Source organism: Folsomia candida, unplaced genomic scaffold (genome assembly GCF_002217175.1).
Source record: "Folsomia candida strain VU population unplaced genomic scaffold, ASM221717v1 Fcan01_Sc009, whole genome shotgun sequence".
NCBI lineage: Eukaryota > Metazoa > Arthropoda > Collembola > Entomobryomorpha > Isotomidae > Folsomia > Folsomia candida.
In genome coordinates, this window is record NW_019091201.1 from 3,574,095 (window position 1) to 3,601,517 (window position 27,423).

Here is a 27,423-nt window from a genome sequence, read left to right on the forward strand (position 1 = left end):
CTCCACCAACCAACCCATATTGCACGATTATGTAATACTTATTTACACGCTTATCTAGGCCTCACTGAACTACTCGGCGGCGGCAGTGGCGCGGCGTTATTCCTTGCGCCAAGGAAGTGTCAAGTATACAGAACACGAGTCACTGACTGACTCTCAGCCAATTTGGAGTGAAACGATGATTATTTATTATTCCAAGAGATGAACTGATTTAGTCAATTTGTCTCCAAGCACCATTTTTCATTTCTGTCGTGACACCTCCAAACTTTTCCATGCAGTCGGAACCCCAGTCGCCGCGGAAGGACAGAGGGACAATGTCCCCACGGTTGTTCGATGTCCGCATCATCTCCCCATCTTAAATATATAAACCCGTCCCTCCCCCCATCCTACAATGTTAATGTCCCCACGGCTTCCGCGGCCACTGCTGGTAAAAGATTGGGTACTTTTTATGTACAAAGCACTCACTACTCGTTCCTTGTTGTAATGGTGTTCGTGGATGAGGAAAAAGTCCATTTATTATCCGGTCCGGGTGGTTGCTCTCAAACCGGAATCGGATCGGGGAAGGAACGCGTGGGTAACAAATGTGTAGGGAGAAAAAAAAGCCAAGTACCACAAACCAGACCAGCCCGTCTGGGTGACAAAGAACGTGTGTGCATGACTCATAAAATGAATTATGATACAATTTTTAGAGTATTTTTACATGTTACAAATGTGCTATAATTTTGGGGCGGAGATGACAGTCAACACTCGAAAAGTACACCTATTGTTCCTCAATTTCTTAAACCCTCTAAATATTTTTTTGCCTTTTACACACAGAAAAACACATTTTACATAGTTGCACCCACCCAAACGTCAGAATGTAGTCGAGTGCATCCCGTGTAACAAAACAGATTTGTTAATTCCCTTTTTCCCCGAAACCGAAATTCGTTCCGGTTTTCGTAACAAAAATAACTGCAAATAATTTGTTGTAACGGTAAATACGTTAATTTTATTACGTAACACACTTGCTATGTATTCATTGTTTAAAAAAATCAGAAATGTTGTGTCTGCCTGCGCCTCTTTGGTTTATATTCGCAATCTAAATCCAGCAAAGTCAGTTGGATGAATATAAATGTTTTTGTTTTACTTTCGCATTTCACAAGGAATGAGGAATTTAGTGTAAAAAAATCGGAAATGGATTAGCCTGACAATGAGAATGACAATAGATATTTACACATCCAGGCAGCAGACGTAGAAAAGTACAAAAAAATCTACTACTTGTACATCCTTCTCGCTTACTTACTTACATATTTCCTGCTTAAAAGTAACCAAGTTGACAAAAAAGTCCTGTACTGTACGTACAGTGGCCGCGAAAGCTATGGGGACATTAATATTTTGGGATGGGGTAGGGAGTGGTCATGTTACCCCAAAAAACGACTAAGTTTTTAGGGGACACAATGTTAAAAACTTGGAAATTTTTTTCCAAAATTTCGAAATTTCGAAAACATGTTTTTGAAATCTACGCATCATAATCGCTAATATGCAATACAAATTTTTTGGCCAGTGCAAAAATAATTCAGAAACAATTGCGACTCCGGTTTATATAAAATTGGCAGATGATGAGGACATCGCGTAGCCGTGGGGACATTGTCCCCCTGCCCCCACCAACGCTTCCGCGGCCACTGCGTACTTACATACTTTTTCATCTTGGAGAAGAAAATGAGGTGCATGGACGACGGCATTAGCGTCGTTCGTAAGTGAGCCTGCTGGAAAAAGCTGCTGCTGGGATGCATTTACTGCATTTGTACATTCCATAGATTAAAAATAGCCAAGAATTTTGATGAGTTTAATTTATATTGGAGCAGAAGAGTGGATAAGAAGAAAGAGAGAAAAAGAATGGATTTTTTTCTTCACCAGCAGCACGCTCAAGTTCCTTGTGTAAATGAAAGATAAGCCATACATAAGTTGGATGATTTTTTTAAGGGGGAAAGAGAGAAACAAAGGGAAAGATGTGATATTACAAGATGACGATAATTACTGCATACTCTCGAAATATGCAGGATTGCCCTTGCAAATATAATTTGGCTTACTTATAATTCGGACTCGGTCGGTGCAGCAGACCAAAATTCTGTAAATTCTTGAGACAATTAAACAAATTAACAAAGTATGTTGAGAATGTGGTAAAAATTCTGAAATCTTTGGGTCTGTTTATCCATGAATTCGAAAAATGAAGTGTCACCCTATGTATGTACACAGTAAAAAAGTAGCTAAATTTAAGACCATCTCACCATTTCCTCCTCCTGATCTAATTTTTTCATTCGACTTTATCTTCGTAATTAGTGCAGAGCCTTGATTTCTGAATTGATGATGTTTTCAAAAAATAAAGTGACATTAAAGTAATGGTATCGATTGTACATTTGTTAACGTCGCAAAATGAGACTGTTCTCCATTGGCTGATTTACTTAATTGAAATTTTGCGACGTATGTAAATGTAAATGGATCCCAGACTTTGCAAAAAAAAGTTTTCCTCGGATTTAATTATAATTGCAAATCCTGACGGTATAAGACTACTGATAAATAATGGCAACTTCGCAGGATCTCTTAATGGGTTTTGTGTAGGTATATGTACATAGGTACAGCTTGATCTTGTTTTAATTAGCCTCGCAAAAGTCAATCCAGTCGTGTGCTAGCTAGACTGCATTTTTTAAAAGGTTTCGGTTTTCTTATGTCACTTTCGTTAGTTAACGATTAATTAAGAGGATCAAGTTATATTTCATGAGATTCCTTGTTAAGATTAAGGCAATTAAATGTAGCTTAAAATACAGCGTAGTAAATATATGTAAAGTTCAAAATGGAAATTTTCAAAATTTCAGCATACATAATTCGGCAAAATCTATTTCAAAATTCTTTTGTAACTAAACTTTCTAAAATATTTCATTTTTTTCGAAAAACTCTTTAAAATGAGGGCAGACTTGCACCCAAAAGCTTGAAAGTTAAACGTTTTCTTAAAATTTCCATTAAATACTCCATTTTCAAAATTGCTTTACTAAAATAATGCTCAAATTCAACTTACGATAAATATTTACAAAAAAATCATTCATAAAATCTGTCCCTATTTTTTTTACGGTGTGTGCATATCCATAAATTCGCACGAGACAAATAATAAATCTGCCATTGGACAAACTCCAAACGACTCGAAGCACTTTGCCCACAAAACGAGTAAATTAATGGGAAAATCACCTCAGTTTTTGGAGGAGACAATAGTTTCAAAGTACAATTCTCGTCTCGCTGAATTGTTAACTACCCGTGCCAAAAAATAGTACAACATGATTTCATCTTCATCCAAGAATAGACGGCTTAATGTTGTTTGGTCCATTTAATAGAAATGAAATAAATTAAATTTCGCATTAAAATTTTGACTCGAAACTTAACAGAATCATTATAACGAGGTGACGACCAGTTTGTGTAGGGAAGGAAACATTGGAGAATTTTCTTACGCAGGGTTGTACAATGGGCGTGACATGAAAATAAATTCCCAGGATTTTCAACATTTTTTGGGGAGTGGATTAAATTCCCAGCATTTTGACTATTTTTTGGCGTGGCTTAAATTCCCAGCATTTTTACAACTTTTGGGCGTGGTTTAAATTCCCAGCATTTTGACCACTTTTGGACGTGGCTTAAATTCCCAACATTGTAACCATTTTTTGCCGTAGCTTAAATTCCCAGCATTTTGACCACTTTAGGACGTGGCTTAAATTCCCGGAAATTTGACCCTTTTCGGCGTGGCTTAAATCCCCAGCATTTTGGCCATTTTGGGCGTGGTTCAAATTCCCTTAGCATTTCTTATTACAGTATTTACAGTTTGGGCCATAAATATAAATGCCGAGCAAAAAGTGCCATAAATGCCCTCGACATGCACCCAAGTACAACTCTCCTCTTACATACACTTCATTATGCAACAACCTTTCCAAAACTTTGCCACATTTTAGTATCTATCTCTTTGTTACCCTCTTTCCCTGTCAGACTCGCACTTAATAAGCTGACGACTACTTACTAGCGACGAGTCTCATTTCTTTCAAGCAATCTCTCTCTCTTTATCTCTGGAAATCTGTAAATCTTCAAATCTTTACAATGTGCCAAGGATTACTTAACAAAGTAAAAGCAACCCTCTCATTCCCTCCGCTCATTTGGGCAAATCAAAAAAATCACAGAAATTCTGCACCGAAACGTGCAAAGTAAAGGGTGTTACATAACAAGTATATTTCAAATGTGTAAATAAACATGATGCATTTTCCCCTTATGAATTAGTTTCTGCGAGTATTTAGAGTTGCATAATTCGTGAAGATTTTTTTACTGGATGCGATGTGACTGATGAGGAGGCAACAAAATGTGGGGTTAATTACACCAGTATTTTATACAACCAGTGGCCTCGGAAGTGTGGGAACAGGCACACAAACGATGGAAATCTGAGCTTTAAAAGGACAAAGTTGCCACTTTTAAAAAAGGGCGACTTTTTCCTCCTTCCTTCCTCCCGAACACTCATTAAAGAATTCTCTTCCCTCTCATCCCCAAGAGATGACATGTTCGATGTCAACGTCAAACGCGGAGTCAAATCTTATCAATGAAAGTGATCTTAGTTGCCTCTAAATTAGATCAGAATTTGAGCCGTCAGACACAAAACTCCGAATTCGGAGGGTAGGAAGGACTTGCCATTGTTATTTTTCCGGTGGTGAAGTGAAAAGGCCACCTGGATTCAATTAGGATTCATTGAGTCACGTCCAACGAGGAAAGAAAATGTCTTTCTCGCCGCTTATTTTCCTTCCCAGCGAGTCAGTCAATTAAGTTATCTCAACTTCACCAACATTTTAATTTATGGACCTCCTTTAATTAGACTGCGATGAGGAAAAGTATTTTAAATAAGTGCACAAAGTAAACAAACCACATTTATGTAATCAATTTAGCTAACGGTGATTTCTTTAGCGGGACAATTTATTCACAAACTGTCATCTGAGAAGAATTGATTAAATTTGGAATGTAAATTCGTCGGGGTGGTGCATAGGTTTTCATCCTCCGAAGAACCGACAGACAGACTTGGATTGGATCGGATGGATGGATGGAAATGGTAATAAGAGTAGAAATCTTGGCTAATTTACGCCATCTTTCTTTGCAGAATGGTCTGCAAGTTAAATTAGTCGGATCGTATTATAAGTAAAATAAGTATGCAGTGGCCGCGGAAGGGTGGGGACAAAAGAAGGACAATGTCTCTCTGTTATTCAGTGTCCCCATCTTATATAAACCGGAGTTTAGGAAAGAGTACCCCCGAAGTTTTTGTGAATTTTTTTTGCGCAGGCCGAAAAAATTTTATTGCACATATTTGCATATGCATTATGATACGTAGATTCCAGAAACATGTTTTCAAAATTTCGAAATTTTGGAAAAAAATTTCCAAGTTTTAACATTGCGTCACCTAAAAACTTCGTCATTTTTTGGGGCAACATGACCACTCCTACAATTTTAACGTCCCCACGGCTTCCGCGGCCACTGGTGGTAACCTGGCACTGTAAAGTGTTAGTAATGTAACTTATGCAATAAGTGAGCTACACAACATACACGACAGAGCTGTTGGGGTCGTTGAAATAATCATCCAATCTGCAATGCGTTTCTTTTCTTATTCGCAAATATTTAGGATTCCAATCCCTGTTAAAACTTTCAATAAATCTGTCGTCGAAATATTTTGCAAATGTTGTTCTTCTCCTCTTCTCCGCCTGGAGTAACAATTCTGTTACTTTTTATTTTGCAGAGCATCAGAAAAAATGAGAGAGTAGAGAGAGACCTACATTTGGAGGCACTTACTAACGAGAAGTTAGAGGAGGAGGCAAGGTTGTGAATTTTAGGAATTTCCGGTATTTACTGAATGCGATTGGATTACTCAATGCTGAATTCCGGTTATGCTGTTACGCGACTTTTGTATACGGTGGACGTGGACATGTGCGTATGGCATATGGCAAAAGTATAAACTGTGTGATAGATCAATGTCTTTAAACTGTTGGGAATTGTAGATTTGGAGACACTTTAGTTTGCAATAATGCTGTCGCGTATGTACATTTGGGAAGAAGAAAGTTGCGTTACGACATCGTGTCTCTAGTCCAGTCGGAGTCTCAGCCTGGATAAAATAGGTGTCTATCAAGTTTTGGAGGGTATAAAGTCAAGTCTTTCGGATCGGATGGAACTGGGGGAAAGGACATTTCGGACAGAAATCGATCGGGCACTTGGCTAGCTCTGCATCCTTCAACCAACCTGATCTAATCGTATGGAATCCAACCCCAATGTACTGACTAAGCTGCTAAATATTATATGTACATAAGCATTAATTTTAGCAACCTCCCTTAAAAATAGTCATCTGCAGGGAAAGCAAAATACGAGCCTATAATTGTGACGAGAACGTTAACAGTCTAAGTAAATACTTGCAAATTTAAGTTTTACTGGATATAAAATTAGTGTTTTAACTTAAAACACTTAAAACTTTTAAGTAATGTAAATATGAAATGCTTTCTTGGAATGCGTTGGTGTTTCCTGGCACGAATTTAAAAATACCTTTCAGTCAGACACCTCCTCCAGCTCAACATGATTTTTATTCCATTTCCATTTTTACTACAAGTCTGACTTTACAGGTGGGACAGATTCGATTCATTCACATCCACAGAATGGTTATTACCTGCGCAGCCCCACTCAAATTATAAAAATGAAATGTCATCCCATTCATCGCTTTGGGGGTCTCGGTGGGATGCCCATTCTTGTCATTTTTATGCTGATTTCTTCATTGTTCCTCATTCTTGTGTAATTCATCAATCACACCTCACATCTACGTATTTCTGATCGGGGGTATGATGAGGCGAAATTGAGCAATCACATCAATTACTACATACATAATTAGATAAGTTATGTAGGTAAGTAAGTTATCAATTTTGTAGGCCAATTGTGGCAGGAAATTTCCTTAAATGCGACAAATTATGTAACACAAAGATTAATAAGTCCAGATTATTTAACATGGCCAAAAAAATCATTCATATTTGCAGTGGCCACGGAAGCCGTGGGGACATCGGGGGACATTAACATTGTAGGATGGGGGGAGGGAGGGGTTTATATAAGATGGAGAGATGATGTGGACATCGAACAACCGTGGGGGCATTGTCCCTCTGTCCCCCCCACACTTCCGCGGCCACTGTAAAAACATGAACAAGCAGTGTATGTAATGTCTCTCTCTAAATAAATATTATAATGACTCTGCACATTCCTTATGACACTTTCACATCATCCGATCCCTGTAGTCCATCAAATCATCTAATCTATAAAATTCTCACTTCTCACTTTCGTCTCAATCGAACCTTCAGTTACAATATATTACGAAACACATCATGAAATTCCTGCCCTTTCCAAAATTTCATTCTCTCATGAGTCACGAATTATGACTTCATTTACTAATTTTACCCCCAAACAAAACTTCAATACTTTTCACATTTCCAAACCTGAAATTTCCAAAATTTTCAGTCCATTGCATAAGTTCGCCTCTCTGTTACGTGTACCGTTTTTCGTTTCGAGATGAAGTGGAGCGGCTGCCCACAGACGAGATGAGACTCCGCCTCCCCTGCTTCCTCCCTGCTTCCTGTTCTTATTACAATACGACCACTCGCGGATAATGCAGAATACGGGACACACACAACCCAACCAAAGCCAATGGAAACGGATAAGGCAAGCAGAAAAGAGAGAACTTGGTCATACTTGGCTCTAAAAGCTTTCATCGCTTACTTTACTTTACTCTTTACTTGCACTTCAAGTCTCCAAATCCTGACCAAAAGAAATACGAGATCTTCTCTCTCTCTCCGACTTCTGTTCTTCTTACAAGTACGCATTATTCCGTTGAAGATACAGTTAAGACACACGAATATATTGCTTAATACATAATAACACAGCGAATACAACACTTTATTTCCAGAGGAGTCTCAAACTTACATACACAAATTCCTGGGCAATAAGATCTCTAGTCTCAACTGCAAGTTTTTAGTTCTGTCAGCTCTTCAGTAAAGTTAGGGTGCGCATAATATTACAGTAAAATACTGCCAATCTTTTTAGTGACCTTTAACTCAGTCAATTCTTAATTAATCATCCTCCAATCCAATCCAGATTAAGGAGGAAAAGTCATTGAAAATAACAAAAAAACTTTATCCATACGTTCATACAACGAATTAAGTACTGCAATTGGTGAACAAGGTGATATCCTCTCTCCAAAAAAGATAAGTGACAGTTGACAAGTGGACGATTATTCGTCAAGAAGGCCGCCGCCTCGCCTAATTGACAGCCAGGTGCCAAGCAGTAGAACTTGAATTGATCGCTGTGTGCGGCATTTGTCATTAATAAAAGAAGAGAAAAAGAATAACAATTATCCTCCTGTTACCAACTAGATCAAGTCGGTGTACTTGTCCTAATTAGAATTCAGACCGCATTATTATTAGTAAGAGGAAAAAGTAGGCGAAAAACTTGTTGAACATTTTCTTGTAGGTTTTTGGGTAAAAATATACGCCGCGTGGATGGTTTGGAAGAAATCTAAATCTGTATAATAAAGACACGGGAAAGGTTGGTTGGTTTCAGGTTGAGAGGGAAAGTGAGTGAGATAATTAGACCTGAGTGGAATTTCGACTCGGTTGGAATGCAAAGCAGCAGCTCTCAGATTTCCAGACTCTTTCCACCTCCACCACTTTCACTACTCTGTAAAGTAATGTAACAAAGTAGTAGTTGGTCGGTCGAGTTGTTGGATTTACCTCAGAACAGAAAGAACAAGTCAGAAATTTGGAATCCACTCTGGTTGTTGGATTTTCTTTCATTTGTTTCATCTCTCCACCGTAAGTGCGGACACAACTTTACTAAAACTAAAACTAAAATAAGTTACAAAAAACGAGACAACAATGCCGCTGCTGCTAAATACCTTTCATTCACATCGTTATACTTACCTTTCTTAACTAAAAAGTTCAGTTCAGTCGTGACGTAGAGGAAAGGAATTTATGTTATTAATCCTTTTCTGGCTTGTTTTATGTTGCAGGAAAAAGTTGGACAACGCGTCCGTTTGTGCAGTAGGAGGAGGAGGATCAACTTTCTGAAATATTTGGAATAGCTGAAGTACAAAGTGAAGAGTGGAGAGGAGATAATACAGTAATAATTTTGAAGTTCCAGGAGGAAAATTCCAGGCTTGATGATGTGATGATGATATAAAGTAAATGTGCAGTAGGAAAAAAATATAGATTAAAAGTGAAAGTGAGTGACGCTAGTAAATAAATAATTAATTATCTATTTAAGACGAATTATCATAATTTTTTTTAATACATAAATTATGGAATGGTATCAATCTCAGTAAAAAAGATGTGAGGACGGATTTTCCCCTGAAAAAATCAAGTTGATGTCAAAAAGAGGTTTGGAAAGTGATAAGATGAGCTGCACAGTGATGTATCAGCCGTATGCAATGTCCTCCTCGAACTATGGGGTTTGTGATCGACCACCGGCAGAAAAGGTAGTTTTTTATTTTCAAAAAAATTTCTAAAACACAAAAAAAAACAAATTTTTGAAATCTCGAACGGCAATAATAATGATAATAATACTGAAATACGGGCTAAAAAATCTGTGTGAGGGTACAAAATCGAGAAACCTATTATTTCATGGATAAAATTCATAAACAAAATTTCATAAACCCAAGTTTTTGAAATAAGTACGTTAAAAAAGTCTCTCACGAGTCACGACAATAATAATATTATTAAAATACGTACTCAAAAATCTGATCCGAGAGGACAAAATCTCTTCTGAAAAACTTGAGACAACTCACATTCCTCCAAAGTCGTTACCATTATCATTAATTGTTCCACTACAACGCACCATGAAATAGTTTCTTCTGTACAAATGCATACATTGCTTATCCACCTACCAACCGCAGTGAGTGAGTGAGTGACACTGTCTTATTTACATTATAAACTACTTACCTTGCAATTTAGACCTCAACAAATTGAGACTCGTTAATTTGACACCTCTGCAAAAAAAGCTGCCCTCCGTACTTGACCAGTAACTAACTAAGGATAAGTACTTAACTTTAAGTAATTTGATCTCAGGACAGCAGATGCAGGGAAATGCGATGCAAGCCAAGATTATGCATGGAAAATCCGTATGCAGAAAAGTACACCCTATTCGATCTCATTCATCATATCGTTAAAGCCATAAAGCATTAAATGTAAACAATAAAAGTTTATTGCCACTAAAAAACGCCAGTAAATTATAATTGTTGGGATTAATGCTCGCTCAATGTTTGTTTTCATGGTGTGATGGGTTTCATGTCAGTGCCTTGTAAATGACGACGTTAAAAAATTACACATTTTTCCACATGTAATTTCGTATTTTATGATGACACAGATTTTAACCATGCAATTAATTAGGGGCATATCATACATAAGAAATTAGTAATTAGCTTATTATTAATCATATTAAAGTCTGTACCTAAATCCTAAGATGGCTGAAATATGAGAATGTATGTGCCCTGCCCACCCTCAAAATCCATAATACGGAGAAACGTGCTTAATTGCATTTCTTCTTATCGTGGGAACACAAAAAATATGACCAATTCGCATTTATTTCGAGTTAATGAACCAATTAATTTCATGTTCCAGAAACCTTTCCGATTTCCCTACGTCCCATCCCCACCTGACTCTTTGCATTCGGACACGTCCTCCTACAGCCCTGGACCTTCATCGTCCACTGCTGCTGCTGCTGGACCACCACCAAATCCTACCCACAGTCCCCAGCTAAGCCTCAGCCTCAGCCTGAACAACTCTTCGTCTTCTTCCACAACCGGAAATGGGAGACGACCTTTGACCCCGCTCCTGGGCCTGGTTGGACCAACATTCTCCTCCCCGTCGTCCTCCGCCCCGGCCACGATCACGTCGGCGACACAATTACTGCAAATCCAACAGCAGCAGCAACAGCAACACCATTCTCTTGGGGGAAGGTCCCCACATAATTCCATGCACCGTCAGCACCACTCCCACTCCCACAGTTCCTCGTCCACTGCGACGTCCAACTCGTCCTCCTCCTCCGCCTCGGCCACGATCACTAGTCACACCCACCCCCACCCCGCACACCTGCTGGATCATCCCAACACGGACGGGGGCGAACCGTCTCAGCAGCAGCAGCAGCAAAGCAACAATGATAACAATGACCAGCAACAGCAAGTTGGGAACGGTGGGGGTGGTGGGGGGAACCGGGTACAGTACTTATCTGCGAATTGCATCGTGTATGAAAACTACCGAGAAGAGACGGCACGCGTGGTGGAGGATCACTTCAACCGAGCCTTGAGTGCAGCCACGTCGACGAAATGTAAGAAAATTAAAAATTTAAGTAGTTCGAGATGAAATTGAGAATCACAGTGGCCGCGGAAGGATGAGGACAGAGGGACAATGTCCCCACGGTTGTTCGATGTCCGCATCATCTCCCCATCTTATATAAACCCGTCCCTCCCCTCATCCTACAATTTTAATGTCCCCACGGCTTCCGAGGCCACTTTTGAGCGATACAAATTATTTGTATCGGAATTTTGAGCGATAAGTCCAAAACATTAGATGCACGAAAAGTATGCTCTTTACTTACCAAAGACAAACAATGCCTGCTGGGCAGTTGCTTTGCTAGTATTTCATACATATTTAAACGAAGGAGCGCAGTTGTGGCCCACTAATTACTTCATGCCATATGTCATCCAAACTTATCTTTTGCGGCATTCCGAGACCAACCAGTCCAGAAAACGAACGTGACCAGAAGTATTGTCTTTAGTAGGTTGAAAAGTGTGTCGGCTGAAAAGACTGAAATGTCCAAACATCGTGAGTGAACAGAGCAGAAATATCTTTTTTCAAAGAGTTTCACAAAGTAATGTCCAGAAATAGAAGAAGAAATCGTCAAATTTAGAACTTAGAACTTTACAACTAATCACCTTCCTTGTCCTTTGTGAGAGTCAAGTTCAACACGACGTGGCCGCGGAAGCTGTGGGGACATCGGGGGACATTAACATTGTAGGATAGGGGAGGGCCGGGTTTATATAAGATGGGGAGATGATGTGGACATCGAACAACCGTGGGGACATTGTCCGCACGCTTCCGCGGCCACTGCGACTTCGTAAAGTAATACTTGCTGCTGGTGAGATGAGATTCTATATTTTGAGACCAAGACCAAGACTGTCCTCTTGTAAAGTGAACTCCACTCAGCCTCTAATAAATACAAGAATACACACATACGTCACCCTGAACCGGTTCTATACTTATATGTTCCCGGAAAGGTTGACAGTCTGCTTGTCCAAGTGTCATTTTACTAACAACAAAACACAAGAAGCCGGCTCGAAAGTCGAAATCGGTCCATTTCATTCAATCTCAAGTCGAGAGTTGTGGTCTTGAACCTGGTGTTTGAGACTTGGTTTCACTCACTTTATGGTATGGGAAACTGCCACTGGGAATGAAACTGAGAGGTGCTCAAGCATAGTTTCTGGCTTACAGATGTTGATTCACAAATTATAAATGTGCATGTACTGAATCCTGTTAAACCATTCGAAAGTAAAGGGTCGTCCTTTATACGGAAATAATTTTAGGGGAAATTCATTCACAAATTAAAATGTATGGTGTGCGTAAGTAGAAAACTTTGTGAAACTGGTGAGACAATTGAATCCGGAGTACATGAAATTTTGGGAAATTTACGCGAATTAGTATGACTCGCATGTTCATAAATTGAAATGTATGGTGTACAAAACTTTGGAGAAATTGAGTCCGGAAAATATGAAATTACGGGAATTCGGAGAATATGAAATTACGGGAAGATTACGCGAATTAGCATGACTCACACATTATACGCACATTTGTACAGCATCTGCACGTTTTTAAGCACATGTATTTCGCAGTTCTTCGTAAAATGAGACAAGGAGCCCTTAACAGAGAGGAAGTTGGTCCCTTCTTTGGTTATGTTGTGGGATAGCCCATAATCCGGTCTGTGAGATACTTTTTAGCCGAGAAAATGCTATGTGCCCGTTGAAGTTGTAAGTGTGTGACAAAAGTGTAATGAATGCGCTGATGGTGTTTGTGATGACTAATTATTTCACTCGTTCCATCCTATTTACAACGACTCAGTTTCTTTATCTGTAAAGGAATAATTACGACTTATCAGAGAGAGGGACTCGTTTCTCCCACACTTCGTTAGTTAACCTTTCTCATAGTATTATTAGACATGCAAAGGAGAAACATGTATGTAAAAAGACTAGGAGGTTTGTTTTTAAGGGGCAAAAAACAAGGCAAGCCGACAGGGTGCAGAGGATACCCGCTCATTAAATGGCTCTGTATGTATGTACATGACAGGACAAGTGCTATACGAATCCAGTGATTAGTTATGTTGGGAACGAAAGTTAGACCGGAAGTCGTACAGGGGCCGCGGAAGGGTGGGGGCGAATTTAAAATGTCCCCACGGTTATTCTATGTCCGTATCATTTCCCCATCTTATATAAACCCCTGCCTCCCCTATTCTACAATGTTAATGTCCCCAAAGCTTCTGTGGCCACTGGAAGACTTCGGGCTACTCAAATGTATGTATGTGACGCAGTTGCCGCGGAAGGGTGTGGACAGAGGGACAATGTCCACACGGTTATTTGATGTTCTCATCATCTGCCCATGTTATATAAACCCTTCCCTCCCCCCATCCTACAATGTTAATGTCCCCCGATGTCCCCACCGCTTCCGCGGCCAATGTATTCAGCTGGGTAAAAAATATGTATGAGAATTTGAATTTATGTCGAATTTTTTTGTAGGCTCGCCAATGTCCACGCGGAACTTTCCTCCTTCATTTTGGAACTCGAACTACCAACCACAACCGTCGAGTTCGAAGCAGCCTTTCGTAAATATGGGTGGTTACAGCGCAAGCGACTTTTACGGGGCTGCCGTTGACTATGCTGGATCCACCCTTTCTGGTCTGGGGCATCATCACCATCACCAAGCCGACCCCTGGCACTACCCTTTGACCTCGCATCATCAAGGGTATCATCGCGCCACGGACTTGTCTCCGTACCCTCCCATGCCTTCCACTTCCAGGTGGCTGAAAAAATTTGAAAAATATGACCGATCGTCAAAATCAGCACATTTTAAATGATTTCTCGCCTCTGAGAATTTATTTTAAAATTCTGGACGACAAATTCGTAGAGAAAGAAGTTGCTAATTTTTTTAAAAATATACACTCCAGATTTTGACACTTTTTGAAGGAGGACATCTCAAGTTTAAGAAACCTTCAGAAAAATTGGAACTCGTCGAAACTGGCTTAAAAAACTCTCCGCAATTCCATTAATCAACTCACCCACTACAAATTTGTCGTCTAGAATTGTTAAAATAAATTCCCAAAGGCGTGAAATCATTAAAAATGTGATGATTTTGACAATTTTTGTGATGAGTAGTCGAGACCTATGTTAACAAAATATAAATTTTGTTACTGATTTTTACTTTATTTTTTCAGATTTAATGCAGCTCAATACGGGAGCTTTTTTCTCGCCGGGGCTGCCGCTACGAGTTCAGCAGCGAGCCGATTTGCCACTGGGGCCGGACAGTGTGGGGCTAATTTGAAGGGGGACAGCACCTCTTGGTCGTCCGGGCTGTATCATCATCCCCACGAAGCCATTTCTGAACTCAACCTGGCAGATTATGCGGCAGCAGCACATTACACGAATAGGACTGCGGCAGGTTAGTAATTTTTTGTGAAATTTTCATACTTTCTCCCCATAGTTAAGTCGATTTTGAGCTGCAAAAATACAATTTTGTTCCATTTCTCTCATCTAATTTAGCATTATTGCATTTCTAACCGCTTTCCATGTCGTCACTTTCTTTCCAAATGCAAATGAACCTTCGGCATCTTGAGATTGAGGTTTATTTCCGTATCACACATTATTATGCAGTCCTTTAGTCTCATCTCCTCTAGAAATCAGCAGACAACCAGTGGCCGCGGAAGCTTGAGGGGACATTATCCCTCTGTCCCCACAGTTATTTGATGTCCCCATCATCTCCCCATCTTATATAAACCCCTCCCTCCCCCCATCCTACAATGTTAACGTCCCCCGATGTCGCCCCAGCTTCCGCGGCCACTGCAGACAACGCATCGATTTATTTAGCTCGGTCGGTCGGTAGTTTGTCCCCATCAGCATTATTTGATTTTGAATTTATGGCAAGGAATTGAACGCCGATTGGATGCAGCAGCAGCAGCAGAGAAAAGAGGAGAAAGTAAACCTTGCCTGAAATGAATGTTCCCGACGGAAATTCAATAAGGCCACGTCACACTTTATTAGTGGCAGTTTGTGGTTTACTTGGTCGTCAGGACTTTATCATCCCATGAAGCGATTTCTGAACTCAATCTTGCAGATTATGCGGCAGCAGCTCATTACACAAATAGGACGACAGCAGGTTTGAGTTCTCGAGTCCATTGAGAGAGAACTCAAATTTACAAAAATGAAAATTTTATTTCGAAACATTCCATTTGTCGCAACCGTATAAAACTATAATATAACTATAAAAAATATAATTATAAATATAAAGCTAATATATAAAAATATTCTAGATAGTAAATAAAATTCAAGAATCCATAAGTCATATATTTAGTTATTCATTACAGTTGATAATAATTATATTTGCGTGATTTTAAAAAAAAACTAAAACTAAACAACTTTAGACCGGTCTAAAACGAATTAAGTTGGAATTTTAAAACCTACTCGTCGTTGCGGGCTTGTTGGATTTCCTGGAACTCAAGAAGGAGTTCATCTCTTGAATCATCCATTGTCACAAAGTATTCTGGAGGTGGGTTCCCTAACTCAGCAACTAATTCTGCAAAATTTTTGAAGTTCTTGTAGTGTCTGTTTTCATCCGGGAAGTCGGGGTCGAAACGCAGAATAATATCTTTTGCAGATAACGTGTATGGGAGGGTGGCAACTTGGTCAATATTGGCCCAATAAGGGGGGTGAGACTGCTCCCCATCCTCAACGAATTTGAACATCGGAACCCTATCGATGGCATATTGTTGTGCTTTTTTGATCAGGTTAGCTGATGGTGTTGCAGTTTCTGTGATGGTATAGCGAGCAACTCCGTGAATCTTATTATACATCCGTGCGTGTGACTAAAATTAAAAAATAATAAAAATTAGACCGGTCTAATATAAGAAACAGTCAGATATAAAATGAGGCTTTAGTACCATCAAAAAACCTTCACCAATTTCTTTTGTATAGGTTGAGTTGCATAGAATGACCTTCTTTTGGGCACAGAAATCAGGATCTTCAGCACCAACAGTTCTCTGATAAATTCTCGACATGCCAGTTTCTCTAACAAAATTCGATGTTCTCATCGAAAACCTTCCACCTTTCCCGCAATAAATTCCAATATAATCTTCGACTCCATCCCCATCTTGAACCGGTTCAATCCTCTTCATAGTACGTAGCAATGTTTCATCCATCTTATCTTTTGGGATTAGCGAGGCGACGTATATGATATCCATAGGAGGTCTAGCTTGATTAGATTCTCGCATACTTTTCTTTACCACATCGTGAAGAGGATGATCTTCATCTCTGTAGGTGGCATTCCGGTCCGTCATAGTTTGTGATACACCTGTTCTCATGGCTTTGGGGTAATAGGAAGATAGTCTGTTCCGTTTCCCATCGGTCCGAAAGACATAGTAGCCTTTGATGGAGGACCCTTATTAAATAATCAAATATATTGAACCGGTTCAATTTGGAGATCTTACATAATCACAAATTAAGAATAACATTGTCTAAGCTTACCTGCAATACGAATGTCAAACTGAATATCCAGATGATTACGATTCTGTTGTGCCCAGTTCGCTGCAAGTTCAAGCTCCGCTCGTCGTAGGTCCAAAATATCTCGGCCTGGTGATGGGTCGTTCTCTACCTCCTTCAACCAATCGATCAATTCCTCTCGACGTTGCAGCTCCAGGAGCTCGTTAGACAACTAAAATGTAAACAAGAATTGAACCGGTTCAAACGATTATTATACGAATTAAATAAAATGATTCATAACCTAAGAAATATATAATAAAGTAATAAACAAACCTTTCCATATCTGCGTAAGTGGAAATTCTCACGAATATCGAGATCAATAGGATCAGGGCTGGACCGGTCCAGATTGTCGTCAGCAGATTCTTCCTCTTCATGTGAATCTTCGGAATCATAATAAACGATTCGTCGTACCTTCGTCCGTCTTCTTTCCGTCACATCTTCATTGTCCGAGTCCCTATTATCAGAAATATATTTAAATAATCAAAATATGTCCGTTTATAAATCAACTTGACCTCTGCCAAGATCGTATATTTATAATAATTCAAGAGGTAAGACGGGGGGGAGGGATTGACTTACATATTGATGGCTGCTGATGGGCTGACTCTTGTCTTACTTGTATTCACTCACAATAATTGTTTCCGAAATTACAAGTATATTTTATATTTTTGTCAAATATTCCACGTGTGGTCTTCAATCTCTGAATGTCGTAGTCGAAATGAGCAGAAACTTTTCGTTTGCCGATTCTGGACGATCAAGATTCGTATCAAGTTTCAACTTGTTTGCTGGACGCTTACATTTCGTTGAACCCAGGTTTGTCGCATTTTTCTTATGCCTATACCTCATCGATTTATGAATTGAGGACGGAGTTGGTGAATTTTGTTTTGCCAGAAGCTCGCATTTTTGTACAAAAATTAACACTTTGTTTTCATTGCTTTTTCTCTGGACCGGTCCAGCCTAATGTTCATTAACGATGCAGTTTTACTAAATCTTAAATATTTATAAAAAAAAAAGCAAGTGGTATCCTGTGTTATACAAAACGAATTATTTTAGGTTGATGACATCACTCGTCGTCCCATAGTCACCTCTTTTCTTACTTTATTGTTCCGTCTTCCTCACTTGTTTTCCTGCTCTTTTTTACTTGTCGAGTCGAGAGTGTGGTTGGAGTCGACTGTGGTGGGTTTTCCATTCCTTTCTTCCTTTGTTATATCATCGGCCTTGCTGCTGCATGCAGTTCCTTCCTTCCTGTCATCATCATCATCATCATCACTTCTTGGCGAAGCTAAAATCCTAAAACTGGTAAAGAAGGAAAACCAAGAGGCAGCCGGGATGATAACATGCTCGTTGTTATCAGGGGTGGGCAAAATATTGGGTCAAAATGTACAAGATTTTGAGCTCGGTTCTTCCCAGGGAGTGGATTTCCAGAGGAGTGTCACACCCACGAAAATCTACGTGGAGAAGACAACAGTCGTACGAAAATACGGGTTTTATGAAGAAATTAACATTTAATCGGCGTCAAAATACATTGTTTTTACGATTTAAAGAAATGAGTTATCTCGACAGCGATAACAAGTTTAGTTCTTCACAAGATTTTGTGAAATTTTTATAAGATAAGGAGAAATCGTTTTCCTCATTTTATAAAATTTTAGTATTTTAACCGCGATAAAAAGTTAATTTCTTCAGAAAACCTGTACTTTCATTCGACTGTTGTCTTCTCCACGCAGATTTTCGTCTTTTTGTGGGTATAACACCCCCGGAAATCCAAACCTTGGGAAGAACGGAGCTCAAAATACGGTATTTATTTTGACGCAGTATTTTGCCCACCTCTGGTAGTTACACATACTCCTTATTCCTTCGTGACATGGCGTCCACGTCGGGGTTTAATCCGACGATGAAATGAAGTGAAGTTGGTTTGCGTCGGAAAGTTGGAAATTGAAACCAAATTGAGAGCGAGAGAGAGAGGAGAAGGAATTTCATCCTTTTATTCACTTTCTTACACAAGTCAAGACCAAGAAGAAGCTCATTCGTTTTTTTGGGGTAAAGACTTGATCGAGATAAATGCCCCCTTGTCAAGGAGTAATTGGCGTTGAAAGGTTTTTCTGAAAAAAAATCACAATTTTTTTGGGGAAAACTTAGAAATTCGATTTTAAGAACAACAGCATTACAAAAATATTTATAGTTAGTTGTACAATGTTAAATGTTAAATGTTCAGGGCATGATCCTTCATTTTGCTTATTTAAGAGGACGGCTATGTATTTATTCCAACTTTTTTATTTGCTGACGACCGACGGTCAAACCTTGCGGGTGTGTAACTCCTTTGGATTACAATAATTTCAAAATATTTTTCCATATTGTTACGTATTACTAGATTTTCGGACACAAATATTTGTAAATATTTCCGTTATTGTTTGAAAAGCACGTAAATCTTTTAGATATTTTCCAAAAATAGGTACACATTTTTAAAAAAAATATTTGAACGATGCGAGAAGAAATTTTTTTAAGCTCAAACAAAGTTGAACACAAAAAATCCAGAGTATTATATTCAAAAATACAAATTTTTCGAAAATTCTTATTTTTTTGTAAATATGCGGTAATTATTTTGGCGTTTATAACATTTCCCGTATAAACATTTTAAATTTTGGACAAATTACGCACGTCATAAATGGCTAAATGCCCAGTACCGGACATGAACACATAAGTACAACTCTAATGATATCTAAATACATACACAACACTAAAAAACTTTCCATGTCACTTTACACCCATAATAATTTAACTGCTCAAATAAAACAGTTGATATGTCACCCACTCTCATTAACGTTACGACGACACTACCAAACCCATATATACGAACAAATGATGATATTCTCATGAATATTCCAAAGCTGGGCATTAGTTCCGGCCACATGCAGCGAGCCAGAGAGCAAGCTTTATTGGAAGGTTTATGCAACTGGTGTGGTAAAATGAGACAATAAAAATGTCAATAAAACTCTCCCTGAATGAACAGGCCGACAAATATGAGCACGCGTTATTTACATCACAAGGACACACACACACAAAGAGGGGATTTAAATTAAAAAGGGATAATCCCGACTAAAAGGGGGAACACATGCACACATTACGAAACACAATGGCGAAACTAAGCTGCAGCTGCCTATGGATGGATCGGATCGGAGGAAAGGATCAGATCGGGTGGCAAAAGTCAAGTGTTGCTCTTATTAGGTTTCATTTTACGGTGGGGCATCATTTTTATGTACGAGTCAGGGCTTATGTACGCGTCATGGGTGTCTGTCTGTTTGTCTATCGATTATACCCACCTTAATTATGAATTACAACCTGACTCGGGTTGTATTTTAAGTTTTTTTTAATGTATATAAGTTTTTTGAGGTAAACTGAGAATTTTCGCCAAGATTTAGCCCGAGTCGGAGCTTATGTACCTGTTTGTATGTCGGTCTTTCTATCGATTACGCTCTTAAAACTTATCCAATCGACTTTAGATTTTGCACACTTGTAGAATATGCAAAATCAGGAATTAAATTCGAAGATTAGCAAAATTTGTCGACACAGAAAAGTTGTAATTGTCGTATATATTAGACCCACTTGACTCGGGCTATATCAAGTCTGCCCTGTAGATTTTTTCATGGTATCACTTATTTCGGTATTGAATTTGTCAATCCTTTTGTTTTTACATGGTCGGTATCAATTTTTTTTAGCTTGATATCATTTTTCTACTCGGATTTATTTGTCATCTTGCTTTTTCGAAATTTCCAGTAGATTTAAACTTTGAGAGACTAGCCGACGTCATTGGATGTATTTGTACGTATGTCGGAAAAGGGGGAGTATCGACTGTACTGTCGGCTGTACGTGCGGAGGGTGTTGTTGAAGAGTAATTAGAGCCGGATGGATGACACGGGTGACAAATATTGGATTTTATTCGATTGTCCCTCCGACCTCCTCTCTTACTTATTGCTCTGTTTGAATTTTCAATAAAGACAACGCAACCGGAACTAATGACTGATGATGGCTGGCACTGAGTCGGACAATATTGAGACTTTAAATTAAATCATTTATTTAATACGGAGAAAATATTTACTTCGGAAGCACTGATATGAAACGAAAGGGTTTAATTGCATCTGGATTTGCATTTCACTTTTAACTAACTTGCGACACAGCTAAACTACGAAATTGGTGCAAGTTGTAAGTATAAACGAGCCTTAAAAAATTAAAAGTTTTGAAAAAAACAGTGGACAAAATATTAACTTCAGAAACTCTGAAACCAGTATAAAACGAAAGGGTTTAATTATGCACAAAGCTGCATTTAAATTTCACTCTTAAATAACTAGCGACATAGTCAAACTACACAACATTGGCGCAAACTGGTAACAAGTAAAGCCTGGCGGAAACTTAAAAATGAAAACTTTTCAGAAAACAATTATCCGCGTGATTTTGCACTTTTTTTTACATAAAGCAAACTGCCATCTGCTACTAACCAACTAAACACAATACATATTATTATTATTTGTTCATCTTCCTTCCATCTCCCCGTAAAAAAAAGATAAAATATCAGAAGGAATTCACGCTACCGTCACACGAAACCAATTTTCCACTCCACTTTCTCCCACTCATTTTGTAATTTGGGGAGTCGAGCTAGCAGATCAGATCAGATAGGGCATCATCATCATCAGAGCAATATGTCACTCGCTGTTGGAAAGAAAAGCAATAAATAATATTAGTGAGCAATATTAGATTCTGTAAATGACCATTGATTCATTCATTCATACGGATGGGTGTACAACACAATTCATTAGTTGTGTTATGAGGTCACGTAATTTCCCAGATCATTTTTCATTACTTGCTCATCTTCCGTACTTCTGGCTGGATTTGGCTGGGGTGGCCAGACCATGTGCATCATATCTTCGCCCACTGCTAGATAGGAAATAATGGATTCACCATTTCCATCCATGTGTTTTTCCGCTTCCTTCCTCATCCTCTAATTCGAACCAACATTTCGTCCGTCCTTTTGTTTTCAACTCATTTTATTTGATCTTTCCCGAGCTGATTGGATAGAAAAGTAGAGAGAAAAGAGAAAGTTTTCGGGTATTCGTTGTTTTTCTCCAATAAAATTAATAACTAATTTCTTCCTCATTTCAACTTTATAAAATTGTAACTTCTTAGAAAATTTATTGCAGCTTGTTTCCTATTTCTTGAATTTTGCATTATGCACAACTCTACTTCCTTCACGACCTAAGGAGAATATTCGTTGTTTTTCGAATTTGTGGACTTGTGCATTTCCTCACTAAAATTAATTACTAATTTCATCTTCATTTCGACTTTCTCTACAAAATTTCAACTTCTCCGAAATTATGAAAGTTATTACATTTCCATTTCTTCCATTTCTTTCATTCTACTTTCTTCACATGACCAGAGGAGAAAGCCTTCCAAGAATAATTTGGTTTTCACGTATCGTTCAAGTTTTGCATGCCGAGAAAGTAGGAAGGAAGGAAGTAGTCGTGGCAGGCAGGACGACGACGACGACGAATGTCATGCCAGAAAAGGGAGGCACATAAGCACATACATAAAAGCGGAGACAAGGGCATAAAAAAACGCACTTACTGTGTTTACTCGCCTATAATATAAGGTCTCTTGTCTACCTTCTCTCTCTCTCTCTCTCTCGCGGACGGGGGTGATTTGATTAAAAATTTTGATTAAACTCTGTTCATTTCAAAAGTAGTAGTGAATACGAGTCCGGACTGGAGTCCGGTTGGTCGTGGGGCTGCTGTTTTCCGTGGCTTAAAACGTAATATCTTATCGTATAAATAAATGGTCCCTTTCTCCACACCCGGAATGACATGGCTGCGCCCAGTGGCCGCGGAAGCTGTGGTCTGGGGACATATGGGGACATTAACATTGTAGGATAGGGGAGGCAGGGGTTTATATAACATGGGCAGATGATGCGGACGTCGAACAACCGTGGGGACATTGCCCCTCTGTCCGCGGCCACTGGCTGTGCCCATTTAGCCTGAGAGTGAGAGTGATTAAAGATTAAATTACCTAGCGGGATGAATGACATGACACACAGCTAAAAAGTCAAAGCCAGGCAACGCATACGTATGTACCTACGACGCAACTTGAAAAGGAAGGAATATGTGTGTAGGGAGCAATTTTAATTATGTGTTTTATGACGTTGTCAACCGTATGAAATTCATGGCGGTACGAGCAGAGGAGGAAAGAAACCAAGTAAAGTATTATTTTAGAAGGGTAAAATGGAGACTGGGATATTTATCATTGTAAAAATGATACCATTTTTTGCGTAATTGGACAACTTTTTTAATTTATGAGTTGATAAGAGTTCAAGGGTTCAAGTAATTTTCGAAGTATTGCATATTGCATAATTTAGTAAACTAGTCATTAGAAATATAATTATTTTTAATAAATTTTTAATAATATTTTTGATAAAACTTTTTAACAAAATCTCAAAATTTCCAAAACATATTTTTAAGTTGTATCGGAGAAAGCATTTCAGTCCGTAATTTTTAAATTTAAACCTGACATTACTACAATATTTAAGGGTCGATGCATGTCCTTGTTATTTTTTTATTTCAAAATTGTTCAAAATTTATTTTTTTAACAAATGGGGATTTAAACAAAATCTCACAATTCCAAAAATGTATCAGAGAAAGCATATGCATAATTACTGAATTTTTAAATTTGAGCATGACATTAAGCCGGTATTCAAGGGTCGATGTCCGTGTCAATTTTTCTCGAAATTTCGAAATTTTTCAAAATTTTTATACTCAACAGTTGACTTGAACACTGCTACATATTCTGTGCTTATAACCTGAACCCTAAAAATCCCCTTGCACACATGAATCCTAAGTAATCCTACCGAAGAAAGACATGGCCTGGAAGAAGAAGGACATGTTTTTTTCCGAAAAAGTCAGCCAGGCAGGCAGAGGGACTAGTGGACGTAGGAAGGAGAAAGACGAGATTGTGCCGTAAAAAGGAGAAAGCAATATAAAAAGCAATAACCATTTGTTCTCCTTCGTCTTCTTTTCCTCTCTCGCGAATCTCGTCCCTCTTCGATCCCTTACTTTCCTTCCTGTCAACCAACTTCCTCTCCTTCCATCCAACCACCAAACATGTCTTGTCTTTCTCCGAAAATAAATCCACTTCGATTCTTCCTCCTCCTTCCATCCTCCACTAAAAACTGTCGCCCATCAAGTCGTCACGCTCAACTCAATATCAAACTCAAACTCGTCGAGAGAGAGACCATTTTCTCTCAGAAAACGGAATCCTTTTTTGTATTCTCTTCTCGTGACTGGTTCATTCGTGATGACAAAAGGCTCGGAAATTTTCTGTATTTATTTAGCTTAGCTACACTGTACTTTAAATTAAGAAAGATCGCATTGTCGTCAGATTATCAGTTATTTTCTTACGTCAGACTTGACTTTTGCTGCTTCTGTTCCCGTAATGATGATCGGGCCGGAAAATCGAGTCATTTTGGGCCAAATTGTCAAGAAAAGAAGGGAAGAAAAAAAAGCGATGACATTTTTTTCTCAAGTCAAGAAAAGTACAATACATTCCCTATTTTTCTCGATTTTCTTCTTCTTCTTGTCCTCGTAATGTCAACTAACTTCGACTCATTTACCTCGGGTCGTTTGTTGGTCTAGAAATAAGTTAAGAAATTTTCTTCTTCTTCTTGAGGTTTTGGTTAAGTTGGAAGTTTGGCAGTTTACGTAATGATAATGGTGATGGTTCGTTTCGTGGTTCGTTGATGACTTCTCCAAGTGTTAATCTAATGGCTGTTCTACTACTAGAAGTCGTGTAGTTTGGCCGACCAGACCAGACCACCCGACTTACTATTTCTACTAACTTCATATTATCAAAGAGGAGGAGCACATTTTGTGGAAAACAGTCCAATAAATACTAAATTGGATTGTCTTTGGCACTTTGAGCTGGAAAACCTTCAAAGTGAAAGAGTTGGGCAATAAAGGAATAAGTCGAGAGTCGATCAGCCAGCCATAGATTGGTGGGTGGAATACAGTGGCCGCGGAAGCCGTGGGGGCATCGGGGGACGGTAACATTGTAGGATGGGGGGAGGGAGGGGTTTATATAAGATGGGGAGATCGAATAACCGTGGGGACATTGTCCCCACCCACGCTTCCGCGGCCACTGACGGAATATCTGCAGTAGGAACCCCCGCACCAAGAAATTATTGGTTTGTTTGTTTTCCACTGTAGTAACAAGTTTATACTCACTTACAAAAGAACAAATAGTAAGAACAAAACCTTGTTTTTTTTGCGGAAAATAAAATAGAAATTCTTGAAATCTTGGGCCGTATTTCGGGATAAATTGTGCAGTAAATTACACCAACATTTTATCAGAATTGCCCATTTTCTTTGCTCGTTTTCTTTCCTGTGTTGTTTACTTTGTTGAAACAAGTTTTTGTGATGGTGGGTGTTTTATTTTATTGTTTTTCATGTGCTTTCTTTTTTCCCTTTCTTTCTTTTTTAGGAGTGACAAATTGAATCTAATTTCTCCCCTTTCGCTCCTTTGGTTTCTGGTTTGGAGATTTCCACGAAGCCATTATTTTTATTTTCCTTCCGAGTTTCAATTCAATTTCGCAGCGTCAGAAGCAAGGATCGGCGATATATTTGGAAATTACGTACACTCGATATAAGCTCTGATGCTCTTTGTCTTTTCTTGAATAATAAATCTTTAATAAATTTCATCCAACCCTAGTTGAAAAAGTCCAATTGTGTCAAGCTCGAATTTATTGGAATGAGGAGACCTTTACGTAAATAAGGTGGACAATAAATACCAGAGTAAAAATTTGGACGGGTTTCCTGCAGAAATTTTGTCTAATTTTCTGCATAAAATCTTTATGCAGAGCAAACTTTGGAGAAACTTATGCTGAATTATGCAAATACAGTTCGGCAAAATTATGCACATATAGTTCTGCAGAATAAAATCCACACAAATTGTATGCAGGATTATGTATAAAAAATCATGCAGAATATATACAATATTATGCATCAAGCTTTTGTCGATTTATTGCATAATTCGACACACTAATTTCTACTCGGGTAGTAGTAATAATTTCCTCATTTTCTCAACTTTATTCCAGGTTTGGAGACAACTGCCGTGGGTCAAGAGGCGTCTGGTAATAAGGATCCTTACTGGTTCTAAAAAGGGGCAATTTACATTACATAATTAGTTAAATACATACATATATTCCCACTGCAGTTACATTACATAATTTGTAGTTAGTTATATTATATTTTAAAATATCTTCTAAGTAAAAAAACCGTCGGCTAGTTTTTGTATCGTATCTGTATCATAATAAATGTGTGAGTTATGTAAAAAGTGGAATAATTTAGAACAGTGAGGTCGTCTTCGTCGTCGTCGTTTCGTCATGATGAGATTTGTTGAGGAGTCGCATCAGCCAGCATGTCAGGATGATGAATGTCACCCGATGAGGAAGAATGTCACGTAAATTCACATCCATTACTCCCTCAGAGAAGAGACCAAGACGACGAGAGTGAAGTCAACATGTCAACAAAAGAAGAAAACCTTTCTTTCTCTTAAAATGAGAAAAGAAGACGAGATGAGACCATCCTCATTTTAGGGGACTCAATTTCTGTCTTTATTTTAGTCTCTCTTTTTCTGGGGGCAGCTCAATTTCTGTAGAAAATCAATCATCATCATCATCCAAAGCTTGGAAAGTTTGAGTTCTTGAGAAAATAGCAAAAGTGAGTGAAACATCAAGAGCTATTTACTTAAGTAATTTAAATTTTGGGTGATTAGGATTCCGTTAAAAAAATACGTATTAGATGAATAACGTTATTTTAAGACTTTTGAAATTAAATGATCAAAATCTGCTTATATTTTCTCTTAATAAAAATATTTAAGTTATTATGCATCTTGTCACTTTCTTCTTTAAGAAAATTATGTATGTAAATAGACAACTTAATGAGAAAGGTTCCTACACAATGAATTTAACGTACATACAACATACACAATAGCAAGATTACAATGTAAATATATAATTGTCGGATATAATAACGTATTTAAGTAATTATTGTGTTCTTGGTAAAAAAAATAGTCACAATTTTCAATATCGCAGTCTTTTTTTATTTTTATGAAAGTCAGTCGAGTGTTTCATTTTTGATGTATTTCCATATACTAAAATCAGTACTTAGGTAGGTTCTGAGTAGCAGTCTTTAAGTACCATAAATTAAATATGTAACACTAAATATAATGCATACATATATTTAGTCTTGGCTGGCACTAACTAACAATTTCGCCACAGAGTACTCGCTAATCAAATCATTCAGCTGATTTACTGAATTTACCGCTGTTAACTAGAGCTAGTCAACCAAATGCCAATAATAAACGTGGTTAATTAATACATACACAACCCTACCGGACAAAGTCATTTTGAACAATAAATTATTAAATGTAGTGTTCCACACACAATTAACTGCATCAAATACTCAAATTAATTAATTCGCCGTAATTTCAGTAATCAATTAATCATGACGTAAAAAACAAGGATGTCGACTCGTTTAAAC

The 27,423-nt window shown here is 38.3% G+C and overlaps 1 protein-coding gene across 2 annotated transcripts; it reads left to right on the plus strand.

The window, feature by feature from the left end:
* The first annotated feature begins 7,681 nt into the window (after positions 1-7,681).
* On the plus strand, positions 7,682-27,328 carry LOC110854177 (protein vestigial). Of its 2 annotated transcripts, XM_035855027.1 has the most exons (7): positions 7,682-8,873; positions 9,071-9,282; positions 9,380-9,535; positions 10,677-11,382; positions 13,841-14,120; positions 14,536-14,759; positions 25,977-27,328. In XM_035855027.1, exons 3-7 carry the CDS (start codon positions 9,425-9,427, stop codon positions 26,036-26,038), a joined length of 1,383 nt encoding a protein of 460 aa, XP_035710920.1. In that variant the 5' UTR covers positions 7,682-8,873; positions 9,071-9,282; positions 9,380-9,424; the 3' UTR covers positions 26,039-27,328. The 2 variants fall into 2 exon arrangements, with proteins under 2 accessions (XP_035710920.1, XP_021958268.2); XM_022102576.2 differs by having other exon boundaries at positions 9,071-9,535.
* The last annotated feature ends 95 nt before the right edge of the window (positions 27,329-27,423 follow it).